Source organism: Capricornis sumatraensis, chromosome 15, assembly GCF_032405125.1.
Source record: "Capricornis sumatraensis isolate serow.1 chromosome 15, serow.2, whole genome shotgun sequence".
Taxonomy (NCBI): Eukaryota; Metazoa; Chordata; class Mammalia; order Artiodactyla; family Bovidae; genus Capricornis; species Capricornis sumatraensis.
The window spans coordinates 15,894,936-15,920,618 of NC_091083.1; the positions used below are offsets into that span (position 1 = coordinate 15,894,936).

General features: G+C 42.3%; 1 protein-coding gene across 1 annotated transcript; it reads right to left on the reverse strand.

The window, feature by feature from the left end:
• Positions 1 to 2,087: 2,087 nt before the first annotated feature.
• Positions 2,088 to 25,544, reverse strand: KIN (Kin17 DNA and RNA binding protein). The gene is made up of 13 exons (XM_068987857.1): positions 25,431 to 25,544; positions 21,266 to 21,360; positions 19,210 to 19,253; positions 19,002 to 19,124; positions 16,050 to 16,231; positions 14,655 to 14,703; positions 13,687 to 13,744; positions 10,553 to 10,682; positions 8,616 to 8,666; positions 7,530 to 7,598; positions 6,670 to 6,769; positions 5,164 to 5,264; positions 2,088 to 2,310 (listed from the first exon to the last, which is right to left on the reverse strand). Exons 1-13 carry the CDS (start codon positions 25,542 to 25,544, stop codon positions 2,248 to 2,250), a joined length of 1,179 nt encoding a protein of 392 aa, XP_068843958.1. The 3' UTR covers positions 2,088 to 2,247.
• Between the last annotated feature and the right edge of the window lie 139 nt (positions 25,545 to 25,683).

Sequence of the window (25,683 nt, forward strand, 5' to 3'; positions counted from 1 at the left end):
CCTATGTCATTAGGGATTGCAAATTAAAACAATGACACACTACTACACACCTATTAGAATGGCCAAAATCAAGACAATACCAAATGCAGGTGAGGCTGTGGAGCAACAGGAACTCTCATTCATTGCCTGTAGGAATGCAGACTGGAACAGAGGCTTTGGAATTCACTCTTACCATTCAATCCAGTAACCACGCTCCTTGGTATTTACCCAAATGAGCTGAAACCTTGTGTTTACACAAAAATCTACACGTGGAAGTTTACAGCATCTTTATTCATAGTTGACAAAACTTGGAAGCAACCTAGATGTCCTTCAGACTAAGTAAATGAATGGCTAAGTAAACTGTGGTGCATCCAGATAATGTGATATTATTCAGCACTAAAAAGAAATGAGCCGTCATGTCATGAGAAGATGCGAAGAGGAAACTTAAACACATGCTACTAAGTAAAAGAAGCCAGCCTGCAAAGGCTTACACACTGTATGAGCCCAACCATGGCATGAACTATGCAGACAGTGAAAAGATCAGTGACTGAAGGAGGGCGGGGAGGGAGGGAAGCGAGGAGGTGGATTTGTAGACAATGAAACCATTTCGTACGATCCAATAATGGTGGATACATGTCATCACAAACTTGTCCAAGCCGACAGAACGTACACCACCAAGAGGGACCCACCCTAATGGAAACCATGGACTTTCAGTGTTGATGACTGGTCAGTGGAGGTTCATCAATTCTGCTGCGAACCTGAAACTGCTCTAAAAAATAAAGTCTGTTTTTTAAAAAGGATAATAGCTTACAGTGTTTTAAAAAGAGAAGTCAGGGAATTCCCTGGTGGTCCAGTGGTCAGGACTCTGTACTTCCACTGCAGGGGGGCTGGGGATCGATTTCTGGTCGGGGAACTAAGATTTTGCAAGCTGTCTGGTGCAGCCAAAAAAAAAAAGAAAGAAAAAAGGTCAATATAAGACTTGATTTTAGGTGTCTGCAGTTACTCTGCTTAGTATAACCATATTGGCCTCTAAAACCTTATAGGGAAAACAATTCTATAGCATAGAATCATATTTTTATGCTTGATTTTTTAAAAATTAAATGTAACCTCAATAACACTACTTTATTTTGCGATAATTTCAGGAAGATGTTGGAGAAAAGAATGTTGAGAGGTAGGGATGAAACTTTTTTCTGTGAAGAAAACTACTGAGCTGATTCCAAACTTACAGATTTGGGGGAGGCCTGTGGAAAGCATCATGTTTTATTCCTGCACCGTAATCAGGGAGAGCCATGCCTTATGGAAATGGCTCTTCAAACGTTAGACAGAGTATAACGTGAGTGAGCTGCAGTGTGACGCAGGGGCTCCAATCCCAGAACCGGAAAAGGCATGGCCACAAAAAGTCTCGGGCATGCATGCGCACTGCAGCGCTTATTCATCACAGCCTCAAAGCGGAAGCAATCCAGTTCCAGCAACTCATGAACAGTTTTTTAAAACTGTGTTATATATCCGTACAAAAGATTACCGTTGAACGAAAATGAGGTAGTGACCTATGCTACAACATGGATAACCCTTGAAAACACTACGCTTGGTTTAAGAAGCTGGTCATAAAAGACCGTATACCATATGATTCCACTTCTATGAAATGTCCACAACAGCCAAATTCACAGAGATGGAAAGCAGATTAGTAGTTGTCAATAGTCTGGAGTGACTACAGATCCAGGGTTACTTTTGGGGAGATGAAAATTCTCAAATTAGACAATGGTGATTTTCAAACAACTTTGTAAATATTCTAAAAACCACTGAAATGTCCACTTTAAATGGGTGAAATTGTATGGTGTGTGAATTACATCTCAATAAAGCTATTCTATTTATAGTTTGACTCTTAAAAATGTAATTATATTACATCCAACTTTACTACTTTACTGATGAAAATATAAATTTAGAGTATATGAAGGATTTGCTCTACAATAATTCTACATTGTCCTATGTACAACACTTTACAATAATATTCTTTTAATGTAGATTAAAAAATCAAGGAAGTATTACAAAGGCAACAAAAACAACAGGACAAAATTACATAATTTTGATACTTCACGAGACATAATTAGATTTTTCTATAAGTTAGACTAAACAACTACGGTAATATTTAAATAAATCCATTTGTTTTATACAAAAGAAACACCCTAACACAGTAGAGTCTTGTAATGTCTTGGTGAACACCAATTTGATGCTTTAAGATTTTAATGTGATGCTAACAAATTTTCAAACTCAGGCAAGTTTAGAAATGTCTTCGTATTGAATTCCTTCAACTCTGCGTCCTTTTAAAGGGCCCTACAAATTAAAATAATTGAAGAAGTGGTTAAAAACACACATGCACTTATAAGACAAGAAAGGACAGATGCTGCTGGACGCCAGCGTGCCTCCTTCACATCCGTAAGACACCATTAAGGTGGCTGACAGTTCTTCATGACTCTGAATTTTTAAAAAATACCTTATAGCGTCCTCGTCAGGAACTGATCATGTTTTCTTCATGCTGGGTGGGATGCATTACCACTAGACGCTGTGCCGGAGACCTGCTGGCTGGTCAGTACCTCCTGTCCCCCTCCCGCTCCCCCTGGTCAGGCGTGGTGTGAGATGGCGCTCCGACCCACGGAACGGACAGGGGTGGCACGGGGCTCGCCCAGGCCATGCACCCTCCACAGGCAGCCCTCTACATGCAGCCTCCACACACAGCCCACGGACAGGGGTGGCATGGGGCTCGCCCAGGCCATGCACCCTCCATAGGCAGCCCTCCACACACAGCCCACGGATAGGGGTGGCGTGGGGCTTGCCCAGGCCATGCATCCTCCACACACACCCTCCACACGCAGCCCATGGACATGGGTGACATGGAGCTCACCCAGGCCACGCACCCTCCACATGCAGCCCTCCACACACAGCCCACAGACAGGGGTAGCACGGGGCTCGCCCAGGCCACACACCCTCCACAGGCAGCCTTCCACAGGCATCCTCCACATGCAGCCCATGGACAGGGGTGGCGCGGGGCTCACCCAGGCCACGCACCCCCTCCAACAGGGGTGGCACGGGGCTTGCCGAGGCCCAGGCCACGCACCTTCCACACACAGCCCGTCACGCTGCCCGTGATAATGATGACATGGTGCAGCAGTGCGAGGATCTGAACCCCATCTCAGATCCTTCCTTTTGAAGACAGGTCAGGTCTCACTCTTGTGAGCAGAACTGTCATTGGACCAACTCTAAATGAATCAGCAATTTTACTTAAATGTCAGATTCCTGTAAATGAATTACTTTACTGATCTCACCTGCCTTAAATTCTTTATGAAAGAAGGAAGAACACTGGAAAAGTATTGATTTCTGTGGCTTTCCTCCATTAATCATGACTATACGTTCCTCACTAATTACACTCTGGCAGATGAAGTTTATATTAGATATGAGGGGGAAAAAACTGGGATACAAAACTATACATATTATACACAATTGTATAAAATACAAAGATGGGGGAAAAACAGACTAAAATATTAGTGGAGATTACCATTTGCCTGAAGGCTTATGGGCAATTTTTAAAAAGTATTTATATTAAATTGTAATTTTCAGCTTTTATACAAGAATATTGCTCCAGACTGAATGTTTGTGTCCTGCCCAAAACTGATTCAATACATTAAAATGTGATGGTGTTAGGAGGTGATGAGGTCACAAGGGCAGAGCCCTTGAGGATGGGATTAGTGCCCCTAAAAAGGGACCCTAGAGAGCTCCCTGCCCCTTCCAGCACATGAGAGAACACAAACCAGGACACAGACCCTCAGCAGACACCCAGCTCTCTCTGCGCCTTGGTGTTAAACTTCTGGCCTCCAGAATGTGAGCAATAAATTTCTGTTGTTTCTAAAGTCACCCTGGTCTATGGTATTTTGTTATAGGAGCGTGAACACATAAAGACAAGTATGTATGGTATTTCTTTTGTAATCAGAAGATAAACTGCTTCAGCAATGCCAGTTATTAAAGAAAACAGGCTTATACAGGGACTTCCCTGGTGGCCCAGTGGTTAAGTAACCCTCTTCCAAGGCAGCAGCTGTGGGTTCGATCCCTGGTTTGGGAGCTAAGACCCCACATGAAGTGAAATTCATTCACTTCTGACTCTTTGAGACCCCATGGACTAGTCCATGGAATTCTCCAGGCCAGAATACTGGAATGGCTAGCCTTTCCCTTCTCCAGGGGATCTTCTGAACTCAGGGATCGAACTCAGGTCTCTGACACTGCAGGCGCATTCTTTACCAGCTGAGCCACAAGGGAAGCCCAAGAATACTGGAGTGAATACTGAAGTGGATACTGGAGTGACTACTGGAGTGGATACTGGAGTGGGTACTGGAGTGGGTAGTGTTGGTTGCTCAGTCATGTCTGACTCTTCGCAATCCTATGGACTGTAGCCCAACAGGCTCCTCTGTCCATGGGATTCTCCAGGAAAGAATACTGGAGTGGACTGCCACTCCCTTCTAAAGAGGATCTTCCCGGCCCAGGGATCAAACCCAGGTCTCCTGCATTGCAGGCAGATTCTTTACCATTTGAGCTGGAGTGGGTAGCCTATCCCTTCTCTAGGGGATCTTCCCAACCCAGGAATTGAACTGGGGTCTCCTGCATTGCCACCAGGATTTCCCTGGTGGCTCAGATGGTAAAGTGTCTGCCTACAATGTGGGAGGCCTGGGTTCAATCCCTAGGTAGGGAAGATCTCCTGCAGAAGGAAATGGCAACCCAGTCCAATATTCTTGCCTGGAAAATCCCATGGACAAAGGAGCCTGGTAGGCTACTGTCCATGGGGTTGCAAAGAGTCAGACATGACTGAGCGACTTCACTTTCACTCCTGCATTGCAGGTGGATTCTTTACCAACTGAGCTATTGGGGAAGCCCAGATCCCACATGCCTTGTAGCCAAAAAAAACAAAACATAAAATGGAAGCAATAGTGCAACAAATTAAGTAAACATTTAAAAAAATGTTCCACTTCAAAAAAACTCTTAAAAATAAGGGGCGGGGCAGCGGGGGTGGAACCTTACAGATTTCTAAATAGGAGAGAATACAAACAGAACACCTAAACTCATAAAACACCAAATCAATGACAGAAACCATGGCATATTTTAAAAGCATTTTGAAATCTGTCTTTCTGTAAACATACTTACAGTTTCAATGACTATAGTAGCAGAAAAAGTCTTCTCATTGATGGATTCTAGGGTGCCTTCATTTCCTCTGTAGCCTCCATTTAAAACAAGGATTCTTTTTCCTGCAACAGAAAAAGAGTTAACACTTAATACAAAGAAAATGCCACTTTCTTCTACTTTCTTACAGCCAAATATAACTGCACTGCATCAACACAATGCAAGTTCTTGATCATTTATTATCTGTATGATTCTAAAGTACAGTTTGTAGATACTTTGATCACCATCACATTATAAGACTCCTCATTTTTCCCACTTATTTGTTAGGGGATGTCTTAATTTAAGACCAAAGAGCATAAGGTTCTTGGAGGGAATGCCCAGAGCCCATAAGTAACCAGAAAAAACTCAGCTTACTTTGTTTCTTTTTAAAATCACAAGATGGTTGTTAGTTTCATAAAAATGTAAACATATACCTACTGAACCATTCTATCTCTAAGAATTTTCTCAGAAAAGAAATCTTATATTTATATGAAGATCTGTACATGAATGTTCATATAACAGTTTTATTTATAATGGCCAAGAACTTTAAACAACCCCAGTGTCCACTGGTAGGTGACTAGATAGAGGCTGGCATGTTACTCCAGAATAATGTGGATAAATCCAGAATAATGGATGAATGTGCTTAGTGAGAGAAGCCAGACAGAAACACAGGACACATGATATGATTTTATTTACATAAAATTCTAGAAAAATAGGAGCTAATCTATATGATGGAATGCACACTAGTGGCTGCCTGGGGGAGAGGAGAGACAGAGCAGGGAGCAAAGGGTTAGAAAGGAAATGGGGAAACTTTGCGGGGGGGTGATGGTAGCGATGGTTTTCATGGGAGTAGGTACGTGCTGTAACTTATCAAATTATATACCTTATACACGGATGCAGTTTATGTCAGTTACACCTCACTCAAGCTTTTGAAAAGAGTCCACAATTCCTAATCCATAAAATGAAGTTTGTTTTAGGGAGCAAAGAGTAACAGGATCTGATCTGATGAACCCAAGTTTGAGAGACTAACATTACCACTGCGCCAGCAATGATAATACCATGAAGGGTTTTGGGTCAGAGGCAGACAACCTAACCACAGTGGCACTGACACTAGAAATGTGTAAGATGGTTAAGGAACAGAAAAAGCAAAATGCTAACTTTTACTATACTATCTCAGATGGTTAAACGAAGGCATTAATAATCATCCTAACATGACTGACTTTATCCAGATATGTCTATGATTTGCTTCTTGGGGAGAAAAAAAAACCCAAATAGATTCTAGGAAGGGAAAATTTATTCATGCCACAAAACAGCTTCCTCAAAGGACTGGTAAACATCCACATCAGCAAGTCAAACAGGAGCTGGTTGTAATAGGCGATTACATTTTTCTAAAGAGGAAACTCATATCTGGAACTATTGAGTAACGTCCAGTAGGAATGGAATCACTTATTTCCATGGTATATGTATTAAAGGGTCTGCAGAGTGATTTACCTGGTGCTGGAATGACTGTCTCTAAATGAGTCTGGTCAAGTTTCAGCTTGTCTCCAGAGTCAATCATCTTTACGACAGCTGTATATTTGTCAATTACTTCCTGTCATGTAAAACCAACACTTTTATTACAGAAAAGAGATGCCAATAGGAAGTCCAGGGACAGAAATAAATAAATGAAAACAAATGAAATTCTAATCAAAGAGTAAGAGCAACTTGTTTTAAGAGTAACTCCTTCTATTAATATCAATGGAGTTTATTTTCTAGAAGCCATACTTGATCAGGCTGTGGTCCTTAAACAGTTCAATTCAAAGTTTAGTTGAGGTTTTCACTTGGAAGGAAAAGGCTGGCCATCTTAGCATGAGTCTTTAAGACATATAGTGAGAGGAACAATTCTGCCTTGTTTAAATACATTAGGAGGGCAATTTATGTAGGCACAAGGGCTGGCTGCTAGCATGAAACTATACTTAGGAAAATCAGAAGAAAGAAAAAGACTACAGAGCTGATTTTTAAATTTTAAAATTCTAGGGCAATCAAGATAAGCCTCTCAGGTTAAACACAAGGAAGTCCTCCTTAGAACTCTGAGGCATCATTTCATTGCCTGTCAACAACAATGGGAATGCATAAGGTGTACTCACTGAAGTTTTTAAAGACATGGCCATGGGCATCTATACTATTTGCTCCAGTAAGAAAGCAAACCACAGTTTATACTATGGGTGGAAACATTGTGCAGTCAGCCATCAAAAACTTTAGACACACTGCTTCTGCTGCTAGGACTTGGTTTTTGAGGAGTATCAAGATGGCTTTACTCAGCCCCCCAGCAGCTCCTTTCCCAAATTTCATCCCTAACTTCACAGTCCTACCTTTACGATCCCCTTCTTCTTATGATACTTCTCTCCAAGTTTTTTGGTTATAATTTTCACTATGATTTCCTATGAGAAAAAAAAAAAAAAGATGGAAGGAACAATATAAATTACCTTTCCTCTTTTGATCCTACATTTTCAACCATTTTCACCAAAAAATCATATCAAAATGTTAAGTGAAAGTGAAGTCACTCAGTCATGTTCGACTCTTTGCGACCCTGTGGACTGTAGCCCACCAGGCTCCTCCGTCCACGGGATTCTCTAGGCAAGAATCCTGGAGTGGGTTGCCATTTCCTTCTCCAGGGGATCTTCCCAACCCAGGGATCGAACCCAGGTCTCCTGCATTGCAGGCAGATGCTTTAACCTCTGAGCCACCAGGGAAGTTAAGACCCTTTGGAGCTGGAAGCTTTCCCAGCACAATGGCAAGACATTTTCTTAGTAATCTTTCATTTCTTCTTTCTCTTTTTAACTCAACACAATTGGATACCAAGAGAAAAAATGCATATCTCATGGCTGATTTCCAAAGGGAAGGTTCCCTGAAATCTAGCACTTTTACCTACCAATCTCAATTAGTCTAGGTCTTTCAGATAGCAAAAACAGAAAATAATTCTAGGCTTAAATTCAAGGGGTCCTTACAAAAATTTGGCATGAAATTCAAGGCACATTACTGGTTCAAGAACAGGAAGCCACCCTCCAACAAAGGTACAACCAGGACTTTACAGAGCAGATGCAGACGAGTCATTAAAGCTATAAATGTATCTCCAGGAGTGACAGATATTTAAGACATTTAGCCATTTATATCAAAGACCATTTAAATCATTCACGTAACAGCATTAGGCTCAGTGGTAAAGAATCCACCTGCAATTCAGGAGACACAGGAGACATGGGTTTGATCCCTGGGTCAGGAAGATCCCCTGGAGGAAGGCATGGCAGCCCACTCCAGTATTCTTGCCTAGAGAATCCCACGGGCAGAGGAGCCTGGCAGGCTACCATCCATGGGGTCGCAAAGAGTTGGACACAACTGTATCAAGTTAGCACACACGCAAGCGCACACTTAGATGTAAGAAGGCTCAATGGGAAACGTACAGGCTGCAGCCAGTAATCTGTCCGTGCAGTTCTCTTCTTCTCCTCTTCAATCTGAAGGACACATGAGACATTCAAACAATTACCTCTTTAAAATATTCAGTTTGTTTCTAATAATATTCTATTTAGCAAAAGAATTCCATAAAACACACTTCATAGAAGATTGATATAATGTGCAAACTCTGATAAACATTTTCTGCAATTTATTTTTGATTGAAAAAAAGCAACTCTAAGAAAATAAGGACCAGGCAAATCAAATGACCAAGAAGATAAGCAGCCTCTGTCAAGTCAAACTGCGAGGCTGCCTGCCAACATCACACAGTCCCACCCCTCCTTCCTTCCCCAGACCGTCATGAGGCAGAAAATAGGTAATGTGTTCAGGGGTAAAAATGTAGCTCTTATGGACCAGTCTAGCACAGTGTGCTTGGGTATACAGTTTGATGGCAAAAAGGAGCTTCCCTGTTTGACAAGGATGATAAAGCTGTCAAATGAAGAAGGAAAACACATCCGGGAGAGATGTAAACAAAAGGGTGACCAAAAGGAAACATGCTGACCAGGAGCACAACTGCATCTCACACCTTTTTCTTTCTCAACTGCTTAGTTAACCCTAAGTACCAACTCTCAAAGGGAATGAACAATGCCATTCTTTGGTTGATCTGAAATTTCATTTTAATTCTGCCGACTTCCCAATGTGAACAAAGAATACTCTATAAACTTGGCATGTTATATTCTAAGCAGGTAGATCCAGCTTTCTGTTTCACTTAATTAAATTCAAAATGGGCTCTAAGACTTCTGCGGGGCTGCCCCTTTTCTCTCTAACGTCAGATGCCACCACTCCAGTGCTCACTGGGCTCCAGCCACGTGGATCTTCCCTTCAGAGGCTGAAGTAGCGATCTTCCCAGCCTCAGCTAGGGAACAAACTATTTCCCCACTCCCTGCCTTCATGCCTCCTCAGGGCTTCACCTTTTGTGATTCCTCGTCCACTGGTTCACTTTGTCTGGGATATCTCCTTTGCTAGAGCAAAAGCTCCATGACACGCAGGGTCCATGTTTTTCTCCCTACTCCACAAACGTAGGACCTTGCATGATACCCAGCACATAAGAGCAACTCTGCATGGGTTGAATGCTAGAATGAACACATCTCACGGTGTACACGCAATATGTTATACTTTAGGCTGTTCTGACTGCCCTGCATTTTCTGTTTTTCCAATAATAGGGAAGACCAGTTTCATCCTATCCCTTCGCAAATGAAGGAAAAAGGCTGAGGAGCCCAGGGGAAATGAGGTTAAGAGTGAAAATAATCAGTCTCTTGTACCCATTTATTCTTTCTCTCCATAAGTAACTTGAAAATTTCATAAATTTATTGATCAGGGAAGGTGGTGGGGTGAAAGGGAGAAATGTGTATTTAAGGATATATTAAGAACCTTCTGCAGAATGACTCCAGGATTTCAGGTAAATTTAAAGCAGAAGTGTAGCTGTAAGTCAGATAATCACAGGTTTTCAATGATGTCACATAAATTTGGCTATCTGGTTTAATCAAATTAAAAATATGTCTAAATCTTCTCTTCCCAGCTAGGAGGTGTTAAGTGGAAGTTAAGAGGCCATGGAAGAGATCCCTGGAGGATGCCAATTTTCTGAGCCACCAAAGGTGAGCAGAGCTTTTATTTCTGGCGTCAATCACCATGATGGTCCTTCCAAACGAAATCTACTGACCACAATTTCAGGAAGAGTTCTGCAGACAGCAGTTGAGGCAACTATCTAGGGAGGTTCCAGCTCCACTCAGATGGAACTGCATCTGGGCTCTTCGCCCCTAATCTAGCCTGAGCACATTTTCCTCCCTTTGTATTAATCTCATAATTGGTGAAACTGTTTAACTCTCCTCGGTTGGAATCACATCATTCACCGAATAGCTAGAGTGGACAAGCAGTTCATAAAGCTCACCTCCATGATTTCATCGAGGGCAGACTTCTTCTTCTTCTTTTCCTTTGATGGAGCCGAGCTCTGGGAGGACTCCTTCCGCTTCACTGATGCTGCAGTCCCAATCGTTTTCAGGGCACTTGGTCCCAAAGAACTGAGGGGAAGAGGAATGCGCTGTTAAAAACTGTGCAAAACGTGCAGGCTTTATAATGGGTGAAAGGAACAACACAGATCCTTCTGCTACAGATTAGTCAAAACAATGACGGGCATGTCCCTCACGTATAGGCCTGGGAGCACGGAGCCCTTCCTGTCCCCGCCCCAAGTCAGCGCCACTCTACCCATGTGACCCAACCATGGACAACAGCATCAGCCTCAGGGCTGGGGCCACGAGGGTTTCTTTCCACTTCTGCTAGGAACCTCAGCAATTTTCCCTACGCCTCAGTTCCCAGCTATAAACGGGGATTGTAATGCGACCCAACTCTAGTTGGACCTCAAGGATCAACCAGGTGAGAGGTTTGTAAAACAGCCAGCGGAAGTCCAGCACAGTGCTGTTGGTTCCACTTCCTTAAAACAAAGATTTCAACATTCAGTATGAATTTTTTTTATTACTCCTGATTGCCTGAGGTCTTCACAGCACACATTCTTAACTTTTGAGTGCTACTATACAACCGTCACCACTGGCCCCAGAATACCATCCCCAATTTATTATGTATACTTGTCATTCTAAACAATTTGCTATTGATTGAGCCATGCCTGTCCAAGCCTCTGTAATTCTGCACATGTCTCTTTGTACCTAAAATAGTCTCTCCATTTATTTCCATTTGTCGAAATTCTTTAAGATCCATTCTTCATGAGACTTCATGGATTGTGTCCTTTTTTGAACTGTCAGAGCACTTTGGGGCAGGCACCCCACTCCACCTCATATAAAACCCTTTGTATATATGATTCCTCTCTCACAGGAGGGGAGAGACTACATATATCCATATACATATATATATTCCCCCCCCCCCCGTAAAGTGGCAGTAACTATCTTGTGACTCAAATACATGCTCCACTAATATTTGCTGACTCACTGAACTCTACCAGTCTAATTAATTATTTTGTCATATTTACAAAATATGAAACGGAGTTGTACTAAAGCTGTTACTTTTTCTTAAAACTAAGCTGAATAATAAACAAACCCAGTTAAAAAATGGGCAATAAGTGATTCTCCAAAGATTATAAATGGCCAAAAGCACACGAAAAGATCCTTACCATCACTAACCATTAGGGAAATGCAAATCAAAACCAAAATGAAACACACTCATTAGGCTGCTACTATTAAAAAAAACAGAAAATAACAAATGTTCGCACAGATGTGGAGAAACTCGAGCCCCTTGTGCAAATGCTGGTGGGAATGTAAAATGGTACAGCTGTTGTGGAAAACCTTTTAAAAATTAAACACAGAATGACCATATAATCCAGCAAATCCACTTCTGGATAAACACCCAAAAGAGCTGAAAGCAGGAATGTGAACAGATATTTGTACACTGATGTTCAGAAGAGCATTAACCACAAGCACCAAAAGGCGAAAACAACTCAAACGCTCACGATGGATGACTGGATAAACAAAGTGTGGTCTACATGTACAAGGGGACATTCCCATCGAGACTAAAGAAGAAAGAAGTGCTGATCCAAGCCAAGACGTGGATATACCTTGAAGATGTTGTGCTAAGTGAAAGAAGCCAAACACAAACGGACAAATACTGTATGATTCTTCTCAGATTCACAAAGACAGATAAGCAGAACAAAGGTAACCAGGGACTGAGGGGAGGGGCAGTAGGGAGTTATTTTTTAGAGTGCAGAGTTTCAGTTTGGGGTGATGGAAAGTCATGGAGATGGATGGTGGTGATGGTTGTACCTCAGTGTGAATCTACTTAATGCCACTGAATTATATACCATTGTGATTAACCAAAAAAACAAACAACCAACAACAACAAAAAACCCTCTTCCCAAACAAAAAACTGAGTTAGGTTAAACAAGCATTGGGCTTCCCTGGTGATTCAGCTGGGAAAGAATCTGCCTGCTATGAGGGAAACCTGGGTTTGATCCCTGGGTTGGGAAGATCTCCTGGAGAAGAAAATGGCAACCAACTGCAGTATTCTTATCTGGAGAATCCCCATGGACAGAGGAGCCTGGGGGCTACAGTCAATGGGGTCGCAAAGAGTCAGACACAATTGAGTGACTAAGCACAGCACAGAAATAAGCATCATGTAGAATATGAGAAAAACAGCAAACATGACCCAGCTCAAAAGATAAATTCCACCAGATACTGGTGTCCTCCTGAATACCTATCCATGTTTAAACCTCCATGACTAAAACTGAGTGCACCGCACATGACAAGCAGCACGTGCGTATCTGATGGAAGAACACGAGGCCCTCAAGAAAAGAGAACACGAAGGGTAGACACAAATACCCGGCCACGGGCCATCCCAGGGCTTGACACACTGCAGCCTGAGGGCCAGACCCAGTCTACTGCCTGCCTTCATAAATGAGATGGAACTGGAACACAGCCGGGCTCATTTGCTTACGTATTGTCTGCGGCTGCTTCCTCAGTCCGACAGCACAGTTAAGTGAAGTGGTGACCGGCACACGGCCAACAAAGTCTAAAACACTCACTATGTGGCCCTTTACAGAAAAGGCTGGTCAGCTCCGGCTCAGTACCACACCCTTTAGAAGGGAAGGCAATTGCTACTGAGTGTCTACTAGCGCATTTATACTGTACTGGGTGCTAAGGAGATAGCTGGAGAAGTCAAGTCTCTATTCTTAGAAAATCATAACAGAGCAGGTAAAACAAAAAGGGGCTATGATAGAAAAATAAATACTGCCATAGCATAGAAAGAACCACTGAGTGAAGAAGCAGTCAGGGAGTAGTAAATGTTTACCATGCGAAGCACTTTAATAGAAAATGAGCTTTCCTCAAAAAACAGAATCTGCTCATCACAGACAGATAAGAAAAAAACAGTTTCTAAGAAAAAAATGAATCAACCATTAAACAAAACAAAAAGAGATGAAAATGACAACTAGACAAAATAACCCACAATCCTGCACCTTTGAAGACAGTCATCAACATTCCACCCAAACTCTTAAGTTCTAAGATACCTGTCCACGTGGCTCACCTTGATTTGGAAGATGCTGCTCCTGAACTACAGGCTCCTTTATTCAGATTAAATGTAACTGGAAGAAAAGAACTGGTATTTGATATATATTTGGGGAAAATTCTAGCAAAACATCAGGTAAATACCACAAAGAAGCCACACAGAAATTCATGGACATTTTGAATAAATGAGAGCTGGAATGCTGCTACCCAGAGATCATAAACTCCTGTAAAATATACTGAAGTGGTGCTTACAGAGCAGGGAGAGACCTTCACTGGATAGAGCATGTGGCCTTGACCCTTCCCCACTCTGCCTCCCCTCTCCCTTTGGTAACAGGAATCCCATTTTGTTTGGGTGTCTGTAGGCCTCACACATGGCTTGCAGGATGCTATGGTCTGAAGGGGTGTGTCCCCTCCCAAATCCAAACACCCAAGGGGATGGGACTAGGAGGCGGGACCTGTGGGAGGGGATAAGTATGGTTCTCTGGTCTAAACCAATCAAAATCATTCCATTTCCTTTCCCAGTGACTGTTTATGAGGGGGACATGAGATACAGTCTGACCAACGACATTCAAAAGGAAGTCTGCTGTGAGGAAGGTCTTCTAGGAAAAGCTTACTTGCCCACAGGGGACTCCAGAAGAGAAACAGGCTCTCTGTTTTCCTCTGGACAGGCTGGGTCTGCATATGATGGCTGGAGTGCTGGCAGCCACCTCGTGTCCAGCTGCTGACAGTGTGACATCCGGAACCACCCTATCTCTGGGAGTCGGAGTCTTGGTATGGCAAAGTATTTCCTTACCGTTTAGGCTAATTTTACTCAGTGTGGTTATTTGTTGCTGAAGGCATTCCATCTAATTCACTGATATCACCTTTTCATTTTACTAATGAGAATAAACCAGTCCAGGTAGCTAATATGTCCTGTTCCCAAACATGTTGCTAGTTTTGGGCAGGGCCAATATAAAAGCATCCATTTTCAAACATGAAGAAAAGTACCTTTTTCTTCATCATTTTCTCTGCTTAATTCCGTAAAAACAGGGACTTCCTTAAAAAAAAAAAGAGTTTGAAGGTTTGGTTCACAGTGCATTTACTAACAATATTCAAGAGCTCTAAATTATAATTCATTATCTAAAACAGTTAAGGTATTAAATAAGAGATTACATGTATTATAAACATCTTCCAACAAGACATCCTATGGGGGGTGTGGAAGGAGTTGGAAACAAGCCACATGGTTCTCAACAGGAGAATGGATAAACAGTTATATTCATAAAATGAAAGGTTATACATCAATCAAAAAGAGAAAGAAGCCCTAGTGGGAAAGGACATGGTGAACGACACACACAGAACATTATGTTGAGCTAAGCCAGACACAAAGAGAACATACCATCAATAAAAATAAATGAATGCATGAATACATAAATCAAAAAGACAGCATACTGGATGATTCCATTCTTGCAGAGTTCAAAGACAGGTTAAACTAACCAATAATTAATAAGAGTGTGTTGGAACAGTGCTTCCTTCTCTGGGGACAAGGGGTACTGGTTAGGAATGGGCATGAGGGAACCTTCTAGGATACTGGAAATGTTTAATATGTTCATCTGGGTGGGAGCCACATGGACTAGCTACTTATCTGTAGTTCGGCCAACCCATCTAAAGACACATACATGCGAAAAGTTGATGGAAGTGTAGCCGTAAGACTCGCGCCTGCCATACACTTTACGCATCACAATAAGCAGCTTTTAACAATACTCAATGGCTAGTAGTTTCACATACACACTAGGCTGTATTTTCCTGCTCTCACACACGTCCAGTATACAAGCTCCTCGAAGGCAGGGATCTTCATCTTCTCTCCACTACTGGATCCCCAGTGCCTATAAGAATGCCTGGCACACAGAGGTGACCAATAACCATCTGCTGAAATAAGTGCCTTGATCTAGTTATTCTAACGGCTGAAACAATTTTATCATGCCTCCCTCCCCGTTCACCTGGGTTTGGCCCAGTGACTCCTCAGGACTCCTCAGCCTGGGGGCTGTATCTGCCTTTAAATATTCTTGCGCCACCCCAGGCTGGAGCAGGCGCTGGCCCTCTGTATTCCCACACCCTGCGGTCTTCCCCAGCACTGCATTAGCTACAGCTAGTTGAACTGACCTGTTCACGTCTTCACCTTTAGGTACTGACTCTACTTTAGGGGTGAGGAAACAGGTTTATAAGAGTACACAGTTACATAAGCATGTGAAGTCAGGAAGTGACCCAGCTTTGTCTCCACTCCACAACCTGGGCTTTTATACCAGGCCACGGGCTTTCTCCTACAAAATGTGGTTCAAGAAGTAAACAAATAAGTGATTATGCTTCTTCAGACCTTTGTCTGTTGCATCTCTGGATGATGCCCACCTGCTCTTTTCCTTCCAGACCTCTTCTCACTTGTTCTTGAATAAATTTGGCTGTTTTTTCTTCATCATCGAGGTCCTGCTTCTTCTTTTTCTCTAGTTCCAGCTGCCGGCGGATTGTTTCAGGGTCTCTATCTATATACTGAATATACCAGCCTTTTGGTGTCTCATCCACTTTGCACAAACCTTTAAGAAAGTAACCGATATTATTAATTTTGTACACAATCAAAGCTGAAAAAAAATATAGATGTGATCTGTCTGCAGTAATTACTCATTCATTCAAGTACACTCATTCAAACATGTTCAAATACGCAAATTCACACAGCTACTGACATTTAGATTTTAATTGGAATACTTTCTCTCTAACATTTTTGACTAGGTTGTGCCAACACATTTAAACAAGGGAAACATTAAAAAATGGATTATACTGCTTAGTAATTATTCAACTGTCTCTAAGCACTTAACATCCACTGAGTACATGATTATACAGTGGAAGTGAGAAATAGATTTAAGGGACTAGATCTGATAGATGGAGTGCCTGATGAACTATGGACGGAGGTTCGTGACATTGTACAGGAGACAGGGATCTAGACCATCCACGGGAAAGAAATGCAAAAAAAGCGAAATGGCTGTCTGGGGAGGCCTTACAAATAGCTATCAAAAGAAAAGAAGTGAATAGCAAAGGAGAAAAGGGAAGATATAAGTATCTGAATGCAGAGTTCCAAAGAATAGCAAGAAGAGATAAGAAAGCCTTCCTCAGCAATCAATGCAAAGAAATAGAGGAAAACAACAGAATGGGAAAGACTAGAGATCTCTTGAAGAAAATCAGAGATACCAAGGTAACATTTCATGCAAAGATGGGCTCGATAAAAGGACAGAAATGGTATGGACCTAACAGAAGCAGAAGATATTAAGAAGAGGTGGCAAGAATACACAGAAGAACGGTACAAAAAAGATCATCATGACTCAGATAATCACAATGGTGTGGTCACCCACCTAGAGCCAGAAATCCTGGAATGTGAAGTCAAGTGGGCCTTAGAAAGCATCACTACGAACGAAGCTAGTGGAGGTGATGGAATTCTCAAACTATCACACAATTGCACTCATCTCAAATGCTAGTAAAGTAAAGCTCAAAATTCTCCAAGCCAGGCTTCAGCAATACGTGAACTGTAAACTTCCAGATGTTTGAGCTGGTTTTAGAAAAGGCAGGGGAACCAGAGATCAAATTGCAAACATCCGCTGGATCACGGAAAAATCAAGGGAGTTCCAGAAAAACATCTATTTCTGCTTTATTGACTATGCCAAAGCCTTTGACTGTGTGGATCACAATAAACTGTGGAAAATTCTGAAAGAGATGGGCATACCAGACCACCTGACCTGCCTCTTGAGAAACCTCTACGCAGGTCAGGAAGCAACAGTTAGAACTGGACATGGAACAACAGACTGGTTCCAAATAGGAAAAGGAGTACGTCAAGGCTGTATACTCTCACCCTGCTTATTTAACTTCTATGGGGAGTACATCATGAGAAACGCTGGGCTGGATAAAGCACAAGCTGGAATCAAGATTGCTGGGCGAAATATCAATCACCTCAGATATGTAGATGACACCACCCTTACGACAGAAAGTGAAGAGGAACTAAAAAGCCTCTTGTTGAAAGTGAAAGAGGAGAGTGAAAAGGTTGGCTTAAAGCTCAACATTCAGAAAACGAAGATCATGGCATTTGGTCCCATCACTTCATGGGAAATAGATGGAGAAACAGTGGAAACAGTGTCAGACTTTATTTTTGGGGGCTCCAAAATCACTGCAGATGGTGACCGAAGCCATGAAATTAAAAGATGCTTACTTCTTGGAAGAAAAGTTATGACCAACCTAGACAGCATATTGAAAAGCAGAGACATTACTTTGCCAACAAAGATCTATCTAGTCAAGGCTATGGTTTTTCTATTGTTCATTTATGGATGTGAGAGTTGGACTGTGAAGAAAGCTGAGCGCCAAAGAATTGATGCTTTTGAACTGTGGTGTTGGAGAAGACTCTTGAGAGTCCCTTGGACTGCAAGGAGATCCAACCAGTCCATTCTAAAAGAAATCAGCCCTGGGTGTTCTTTGGAAGGACTGATGCTAAAGCTGAAACTCCAGTACTTTGCCCACCTTATGCGAAGAGTTTTATGCAAAGAGTTGACTCATTGGAAAAGACTCTGATGCTGGGAGGGATTGGGGGCAGGAGGAGAAGGGGACGACAGAGGATGAGACGGCTGGATGGCATCACCAACTCGATGGACCTAAGTTTGAGTGAACTCCGGGAGTTGGTGATGGACAGGGAGGCCTGGCGTGCTGTGATTCATGGGGTCACAACAAGTCGGATATGACTAAGTGACTGAACTGAACTGAACTGAGTACATGATATTCCTGCTGAATTCACTAGCAGAAAACTTCCCCCCAAAATGGAATAAAGAAACACACTGGATAAGTAATACAACAATAAAAAAAATTTCTTCATCTTTTTTTTCCCTGAACTTTTTATCCCATTTGAAATGGGAAAAGAGGCAGCAAATGTAAAAATTGCGTTAACAAGAGTTTGTGAAAGTGAAATGAATGTGAGGGAAAAAAACTGGAAGAGGACAGGTACCTCTTAGTTGATATTCAACCTAACAATTGGATGCTTCAGTGACAAACCTTGGCATCATCAAGAGAATGGCTGCAGACGCCCTTACACACCCTCCGTACGCAAAAGCAACCCTGCAGCAGGCACTCCTCTCTACCAGTTTCTAACTGTCCTACTCAACCTCTTTTCCATAAATTTACACAGAAAGTGGACAGAGGAGTCTGGCGGGCTACCATCCACAGGGTCACAAGAGTCAAACACAACTGAACGACTGGCACGTAGAATACAGGACCGTCTTCTCCCCGCCCACACGCAGCCATGGAGCAGCCGCTCACATCACGTCTTGTTCTCACCTTCTCTGCCCAGCCACTTGGTGAAATCTGTCAGTGTCTCCCACTGTGTGGCGTTCATGTGGATGTGCTCCCGGTGGCTGATGTACTCATTGTAAACAATGTTGTTGTGAACCCTCTTGGTGCCTGAGAACAAAATGCCACAAATGCAGACCCTGAGCAGATTATAAGATTACAAAGTCACTGTGTGCACAAGACTTAGGGTGCTTACCAAAGCGTCTCCTGAGAAGTTCTAGGAAGTCATTTCGGAATTCCCTAATAAAGCAAGAAGGGAAAGCATTAAGGTAATTTCTACAAATATACAGCATCATCTGCCTGAAATCTAAGCCATCATACAGTTTGCATGAGCAAATGATATATGAAATATCTACGTGAACATCTGTTGTGAACTTTTAAACATTGAAAAAGGGAAGAATCCTGAAAGATTATAGCCTTCAACAATTAAAGTTAAAAGTTGGTTTGGAGTTGAAACTTTGTCTTGGTGAAGTAGGCACAAGGTGACCATGGGTCTCTGGAGAGGGTTCTTCATGAAGTTTCACGCTTCATGAAGTCTCGGTAAATGTGGTGTAATAACACCATTCTATCAATAACAAAACTGCCTTTTCCATGTGAAGCTGGCACTTAATGTGTTCCTCTGAGCTAAGCACAATGTTAAGTGCCAGATAAACATAGGTCATAGGTGAAGGCAATGGCACCCCACTCCAGTACTCTTGCCTGGAGAATCCCATGGGCGGAAGAGCCTGGTAGGCTGCAGTCCATGGGGTCACTAGGAGTCGGACATGACTTCACTTTCACGCATTGGAGAAGGAAATGGCAACCCACTCCAGTGTTCTTGCCTGGAGAATCCCAGGGACAGGGGGGCCTGGTGGGCTGCCGTCTCTGGGGTCACACAGAGTCGGACACGACTGAAGTGACTTAGCAGCAGCAAACATAGGTGATTAAGATATAAATCCTCACCAAGGTCACAACCTAGCAGAACCATCATAACCATAATAGAAGCTGAACTGTTGCTTGGCTAAGCTAACCTGAAAAACAGATGTAATAAGATATCATGTGAAGCCTTGGGGGAGATGCCAGAAGGCAGAGGCAACCTTTAATCTGGCTGGTGAAGTACAAAGAGAATTTTTACAGATGAAAAGGAAAAGAAGGCTGCTCCCAACTGCAACCAGCACAGAAGCATGAAAGCATCACTTGATATTTGAAAAATGACAGACAGGTAGACAACAGTTATTTCAAATTAAATATTCAGTACATACTCTTCTCAAAAATAAACAAATGAGCCTGTTATATCAAGGAAAATAACTGACAATATTTGTTGCCAATATAAATCTGAGCTTCCAAGCAAAAATGGAAATTTTGGTAAACTAGTATCCACCACCATGATTTGAGACACTTCCTAATACTTAAAGGTGTTTCTGAAGCACTGACTGGCATTAATGAGTATGATGTAATGACATTGTATAGTAAAACGTATCACTGTTCAGAATTTCAGAATACCTCTGTACTGAAATAATAATAATAATTAACAGATAATATTAATCAACTACTGGGCACTCTTCTAAACACTTACAAAATATTAACTCATTTAATCTTCACCTATGCCAGAGTTGGACCATAAACAAAGCTGAGCACCGAAGAATTAATGCTTTTGAAAAAGACCCTGATGCTGGAAAGACTGAAGGCAGGAGAAGAAGGGGACGACAGAGGATGAGATGGTTGGATGGTACCACCGACTCGATGGACATGAGTTTGCGCAGGCTCCGGGAGTTGGTGAAGGACAGGGAAGCCTGGCATGCTGCAGTCCATGGGGTCACAAAGAGTTGGACACGACTGAGCAACTGACCTGAACTGAATCTTCACATAAACCCTATGAAGGAAAGACAATACTTGAGAAGATATAATATCTATAGATAAACTCTAGAAGTTCAGCCAAAGTCACTCAGCTCCTGAGTGGAGAGCCCAGGTCAAATCAGGCAGTCTGATTCCAGAGCTGTGCTCTCAGCTGCAGCTGTTTTAGAATGAAAGACAGTTTTTCATTATGTTTGATGTGGAAAGAAGGAAAGACTGAATCATGAGAAATACTTTTTTAACAATTCCACACAATGATAAGTTGTGAAAAGAAGACAAAAATGGAGCACAAAGTTAAAGCAGCTATCACATTAATTTGTAAGGAATAAACAGAGCCTCCAATATATAAAATATTACACATCTCTTAAATGTCCAACTGAATAAAGCTTATGAGATAAAGATGGTGTTGAGTTACTTACTCTGAAAAATAATCCATAAACTGCTGAGGATTTTCTGAAGCCAGCAACAGCTGTCTCTGATGAGATTCAGACATACAATGACACTTAAAGCCATTCTATAAAAATGCAAAGGCAGTAGTTAAATTCTGATTTAGGTCATTACAAATATTTAATTAAATTAATAGTAAATAATAATTTAATAAATAGAAAACAATAATTTAGTAAGTAACATTAATGACACTTATTAATAAGTTAATAAGCAATTAAACCATAAATAACTGCTCTTTGATGATAAATTATAAAAAATAATCAAGTCACTGGCTGTAGCATCCTGTTTTTTTTTTTTTTAAAGAAAAAACTTTATAAATCTGAGTTTTGCAACCTTGCTAATCAAAGAAGAATCCCCAAAGATTAAAGAGAGAGAAAATTGGTGCTTTAGAAAACAGACATTAGCAAGAAACATTACAGGGTACAGTAACAAAGAATGATTTCATGTTTTGACTCTTAACAAATTGCTATTGGGCACTTACTTCATACAAAGTATTAAGCAAGCATTTCGAGATATAATGAAGTAAAATGGGTCATTAGTGAATTTCCATTAGGGAAACTATTATATTTTCACTCACTTTCCTATACTTTACTCCTATACTTTAGCTCATTACCCATAAGACACTACTTCGTATTATATATAATCTTTATCATACTAAATCTGTATATTCTTCAGATGATTAAAAAAGAATACAAGTTTTGGCTTCGTATCTACACTGCTTAGCATCTGAACCTAACTCTTCACTAGTAAGAGACATGAGGAAGTGCCTCTCCTCTGTCTCCCCATCTCGGGAATGGCGCCGTCCTGACCCTGCACCCAGTCCAGGAGGCAGGACGCCGCGCCCCAGAGGCCTCCACCTCCACAGCACTCTGTCTGCTCAGCCCTCCTAAAGACTTACCCAGTCCCTCTGCTGAACCTCCTTCCCATAGTCCTGAGTCCAACCTCAATCTTGCTTAGAGCAGCTTCCTAATCTTTAGTCATCCACAGATGCCTACACAATTTTTGCCAGGACCCAGTTTACAGAAACTACAAGGGTTAGAGAATGAGGACAAAAGACAACCACAAGCAAAAGTAATGGTTAAAAGGGAATCCTCCAGGATCACTACTGGCCTAGTCTCTTCAAGTCAATGTCAAGAAAAACAAACAGGGGGAAGGAAAGCTGCTCCATCTCAAATTTAAAACTGAGAGAGAATTAAAAGTCCTAGTATACCACACCACTGAGACTTTTAGGGTAGTGAAACTATTCTGCCACTAGTATGACACTATAATGGTGGATATTAGTCACTATACATTTGTCCAAACCCACAGAATGCTCAACACCAAGAGTGAACTCTAATACAAACTATGCACTTCGGTGCTAATGATGCACGAATCGCCTCACTGATTGTCACAAAAGTACTATCCTGTTGCACCACGCTGATGGTCTGGAAGGCTGTACATACTGAGGGCAGGGTGGGTAAGACAGATCTTTATATCTTTCAAAAAATGGACTTCATTTTTGCTGTGAACCTGAAACTGCTCTAAAAATTAGTCTTTTTTTAAAAAGTTCTAATAACTAAATCCAATGTACTACTTTTGACTGGATCTTGGTTTAAAAAATAACTGGGGTTTTTTTTTTGCTTGTATTTTTATTTTACTGAGGTATAGTTGATTTACAACGTGTTAATTGCCACTGTGTAGCAAAGTGATTCAATTATACATACACTTACATTCTTTTCCATTATGGTTTGTCACAGGACACTGAATACAGTTTCTTATGCCAAAAAAAACACAGCTTTATACAGCATTCATGGGAATAATTGAGAAAATGTGACTATGCAGAATATACCAGGTGATAAAAACAAATTATTATTTGACTGCACTGGGTCTTAGAGTTGCAGCACATGGGATATATTTTTCCATGTGGCTCATGGACTCTCTAATCACAGGCATGTGGACTCCAGGGCTTGGGGGCTCAGTGATTACGGTGCATGGGTTTAGCTGCTCCGTGGCACGTGGGATGTTAGTCCCCCAACCAGGGACTGAACCTGTGTCCCCTGCATTAAAAGGAGGATTCCCTACCACTGGGCTACCAAAGAAGTCTCTAAGAAATTTTTATTAATTTGGTTGTTATGTCATGACACATATTGTGACTATGTAGAAAAATATCCTAATATTTTAGAGGAGCATATTTAAACATTTTTGGAGTTTAAATGGATGAAGCACAAACTGGAATCAAGACTGTCTGGAGAAATATCAATAACCTCAGACATGCAGATGACACTACCTTTATGCAGATGACATCACCCGTCGCACAAAGCGAAGAACTAACGAGCCCTTTGATGAAAGTGAAAGAGAGTGAAAAAGCTGACTTAAAAACTCAACGATGAAAAAACGAAGATCATGGCATCTGGTCCCTTCACTTCATGGCAAATAGATGGGCAAACAGTGGAAACAGTGGCTGACTTTATTTTGGGGGGCTCCAAAATCACTGCAGATGGTGATTGCAGCCATGAAATTAAAAGATGCTTACTCCTTGGAAAAAAAGTTATGACCAACCTAGACAGCATATTAAAAAGCAGACCTTGCCAACAAAGGTCTGTCTAGTCAAAGCTATTCTTTTTCCAGTAGTCGTGTATGGATGTGAGAGGTGGACTATAAAGAAAGCCAAAGAATTGATGTTTTTGAACTGTGGAGTTGAAGAGTCTTGAGAGTCCCTTGGACTGCAAGGAGATCCAACCAGTCCATTCTAAAGGAAATCAGTCTTGAATATTCATTGGAAGGACTGATGCTGAAGCTGAAACGCCAATACTTTGGCCACCTGATGGGAAGATCTGACTCATTGGAAAAGACCCTGATGCTGGGAAAGATTGAAGGCAGGAGGAGAAGGGGACGACGGAAGATGAGATGGTTGGATGGCATCACCAACTCAATGGACATGAGTTTGAGTAAAGTTTGGGAGTTGGCGATGGACAAGGAGGCCTGGTGTGCTGCAGTCCATGGGGCCGCAAAGAGTTGGACATGACTAAGCGACTGAACTGAACTGATTTAAACATTTAGAAGTGAAATATCCTGATGTTTGTAATTTACTTTAAAATATTTCAGGGAAAAGGACACAGCAAAATACTTCAAATGTTAAATCTGGGTAAAGGGTATACGGATTTCCCTGTACTAGTTTTCTGTATGAGAATTTTACCATGAGTAGTAGTAGTAAAGAGAACCAAAGAGAAATGACATCAGTGTCATTCAACGTGAGTCCCATCTAAAGTATCTCATCCCTCACTTGCAGAAACACTGGATTACATTATTTCAGGTGTCCACTGTTCTTCCTTTACTACCCAATTCAACATCCAGAGAAAAATAGGATCCCGTCACTAGTCTGCTGTCAATTTTTCCAGGTGCGTTTATCATCCACCTAAATAATGGGAAAAAAGTGCTCCACAGCACAGTCTACAAAGCTTCTCAGTATCTGCCCCTCAGCCACTTTGCACATAATTTACTCATTTAAAACTCAAACAGTCTCACAAGAACGGACAATTACTAGTCTCACTTTTCAGATAAGTAAACAGGTGGAGAGAAAGCAAGTAACTTGTAAGGGAACACAGCTCCGCCTCCTGGTTCTGACTCCAGAGTCCATATCTCACCCGCAGAACACATCCCAGACCTGGCACGTCGCAGGCGCTCGACAAAGGTTTGTTAAGTGACTAGCTTGCAAGGGCTTAGTTCTGGTCTGTACCCTGATTATGTCTAAGAGCCAAGCAAAGTCTGAGACGGGTGTTATTCCAGGGCGTCCAGCGCCGCACGGCTCATCCCCCATTTCGTGACAGCCTGACTGACGTCGCTTCTCAAGGGGGCTGCAAAACCTTTTCATTCTTTATTCCTTTTGGGGTTACAACCTTTTCATTCTTTATTCCCTTGGGGGTGATCAGACTGGGGAGGAAGGAGGTGTCCAAAGCCGGCTTCTCCGCCAGGACGGGGGGTTGAAGGGAAGGACAGCCCTACTGAGTGGAGTCTCGGGCTCGCCCTGCGCGGCCCCCACGCCTCGGGGCGGGAGACCCAGGCGGTCGCCGCGGCGTCTGGCACCTCAGCCTGCATCCCCAGTGGGGTCCCGCCGGAGAGGCGCGGGGGTGCGCGCGGGGCCACCCCGCGCCCGCTTACCTCGTCCCGGCACTGCTTCTGGCACATCTGGCAATACCAGCGCAACTTCTGAAGCCCCTTGGACTTGATCCTGTTGGCGATAGCCTTCGGGGTGAGAAAATCTGACTTCCCCATCGCGACCACCACAACAACCTTCCGCGGCCAGCGCCTAGACGACCGGAAGCGGAACAGGGCAAGCGGGAGTGGGAGGGACAAACACCACCAGCCAGTCGGAAGGAGGCGGGGCCTCGGGAAGCTGGGCGCCGGACGCTCG

Coding starts and splice junctions, on each gene's coding strand:
- KIN (XM_068987857.1), bottom strand. CDS start 25,544: ATGGGGAAGTCAGATTTTCTCACCCCGAAGGCTATCGCCAACAGGATC. Junction 19,254..21,265: donor TTTATGGATTATTTTTCAGA/GTAAGTAACTCA, acceptor TTGCTTTATTAG/GGAATTCCGAAATGACTTCC. Junction 19,125..19,209: donor ACTTCTCAGGAGACGCTTTG/GTAAGCACCCTA, acceptor TTTTGTTCTCAG/GCACCAAGAGGGTTCACAAC.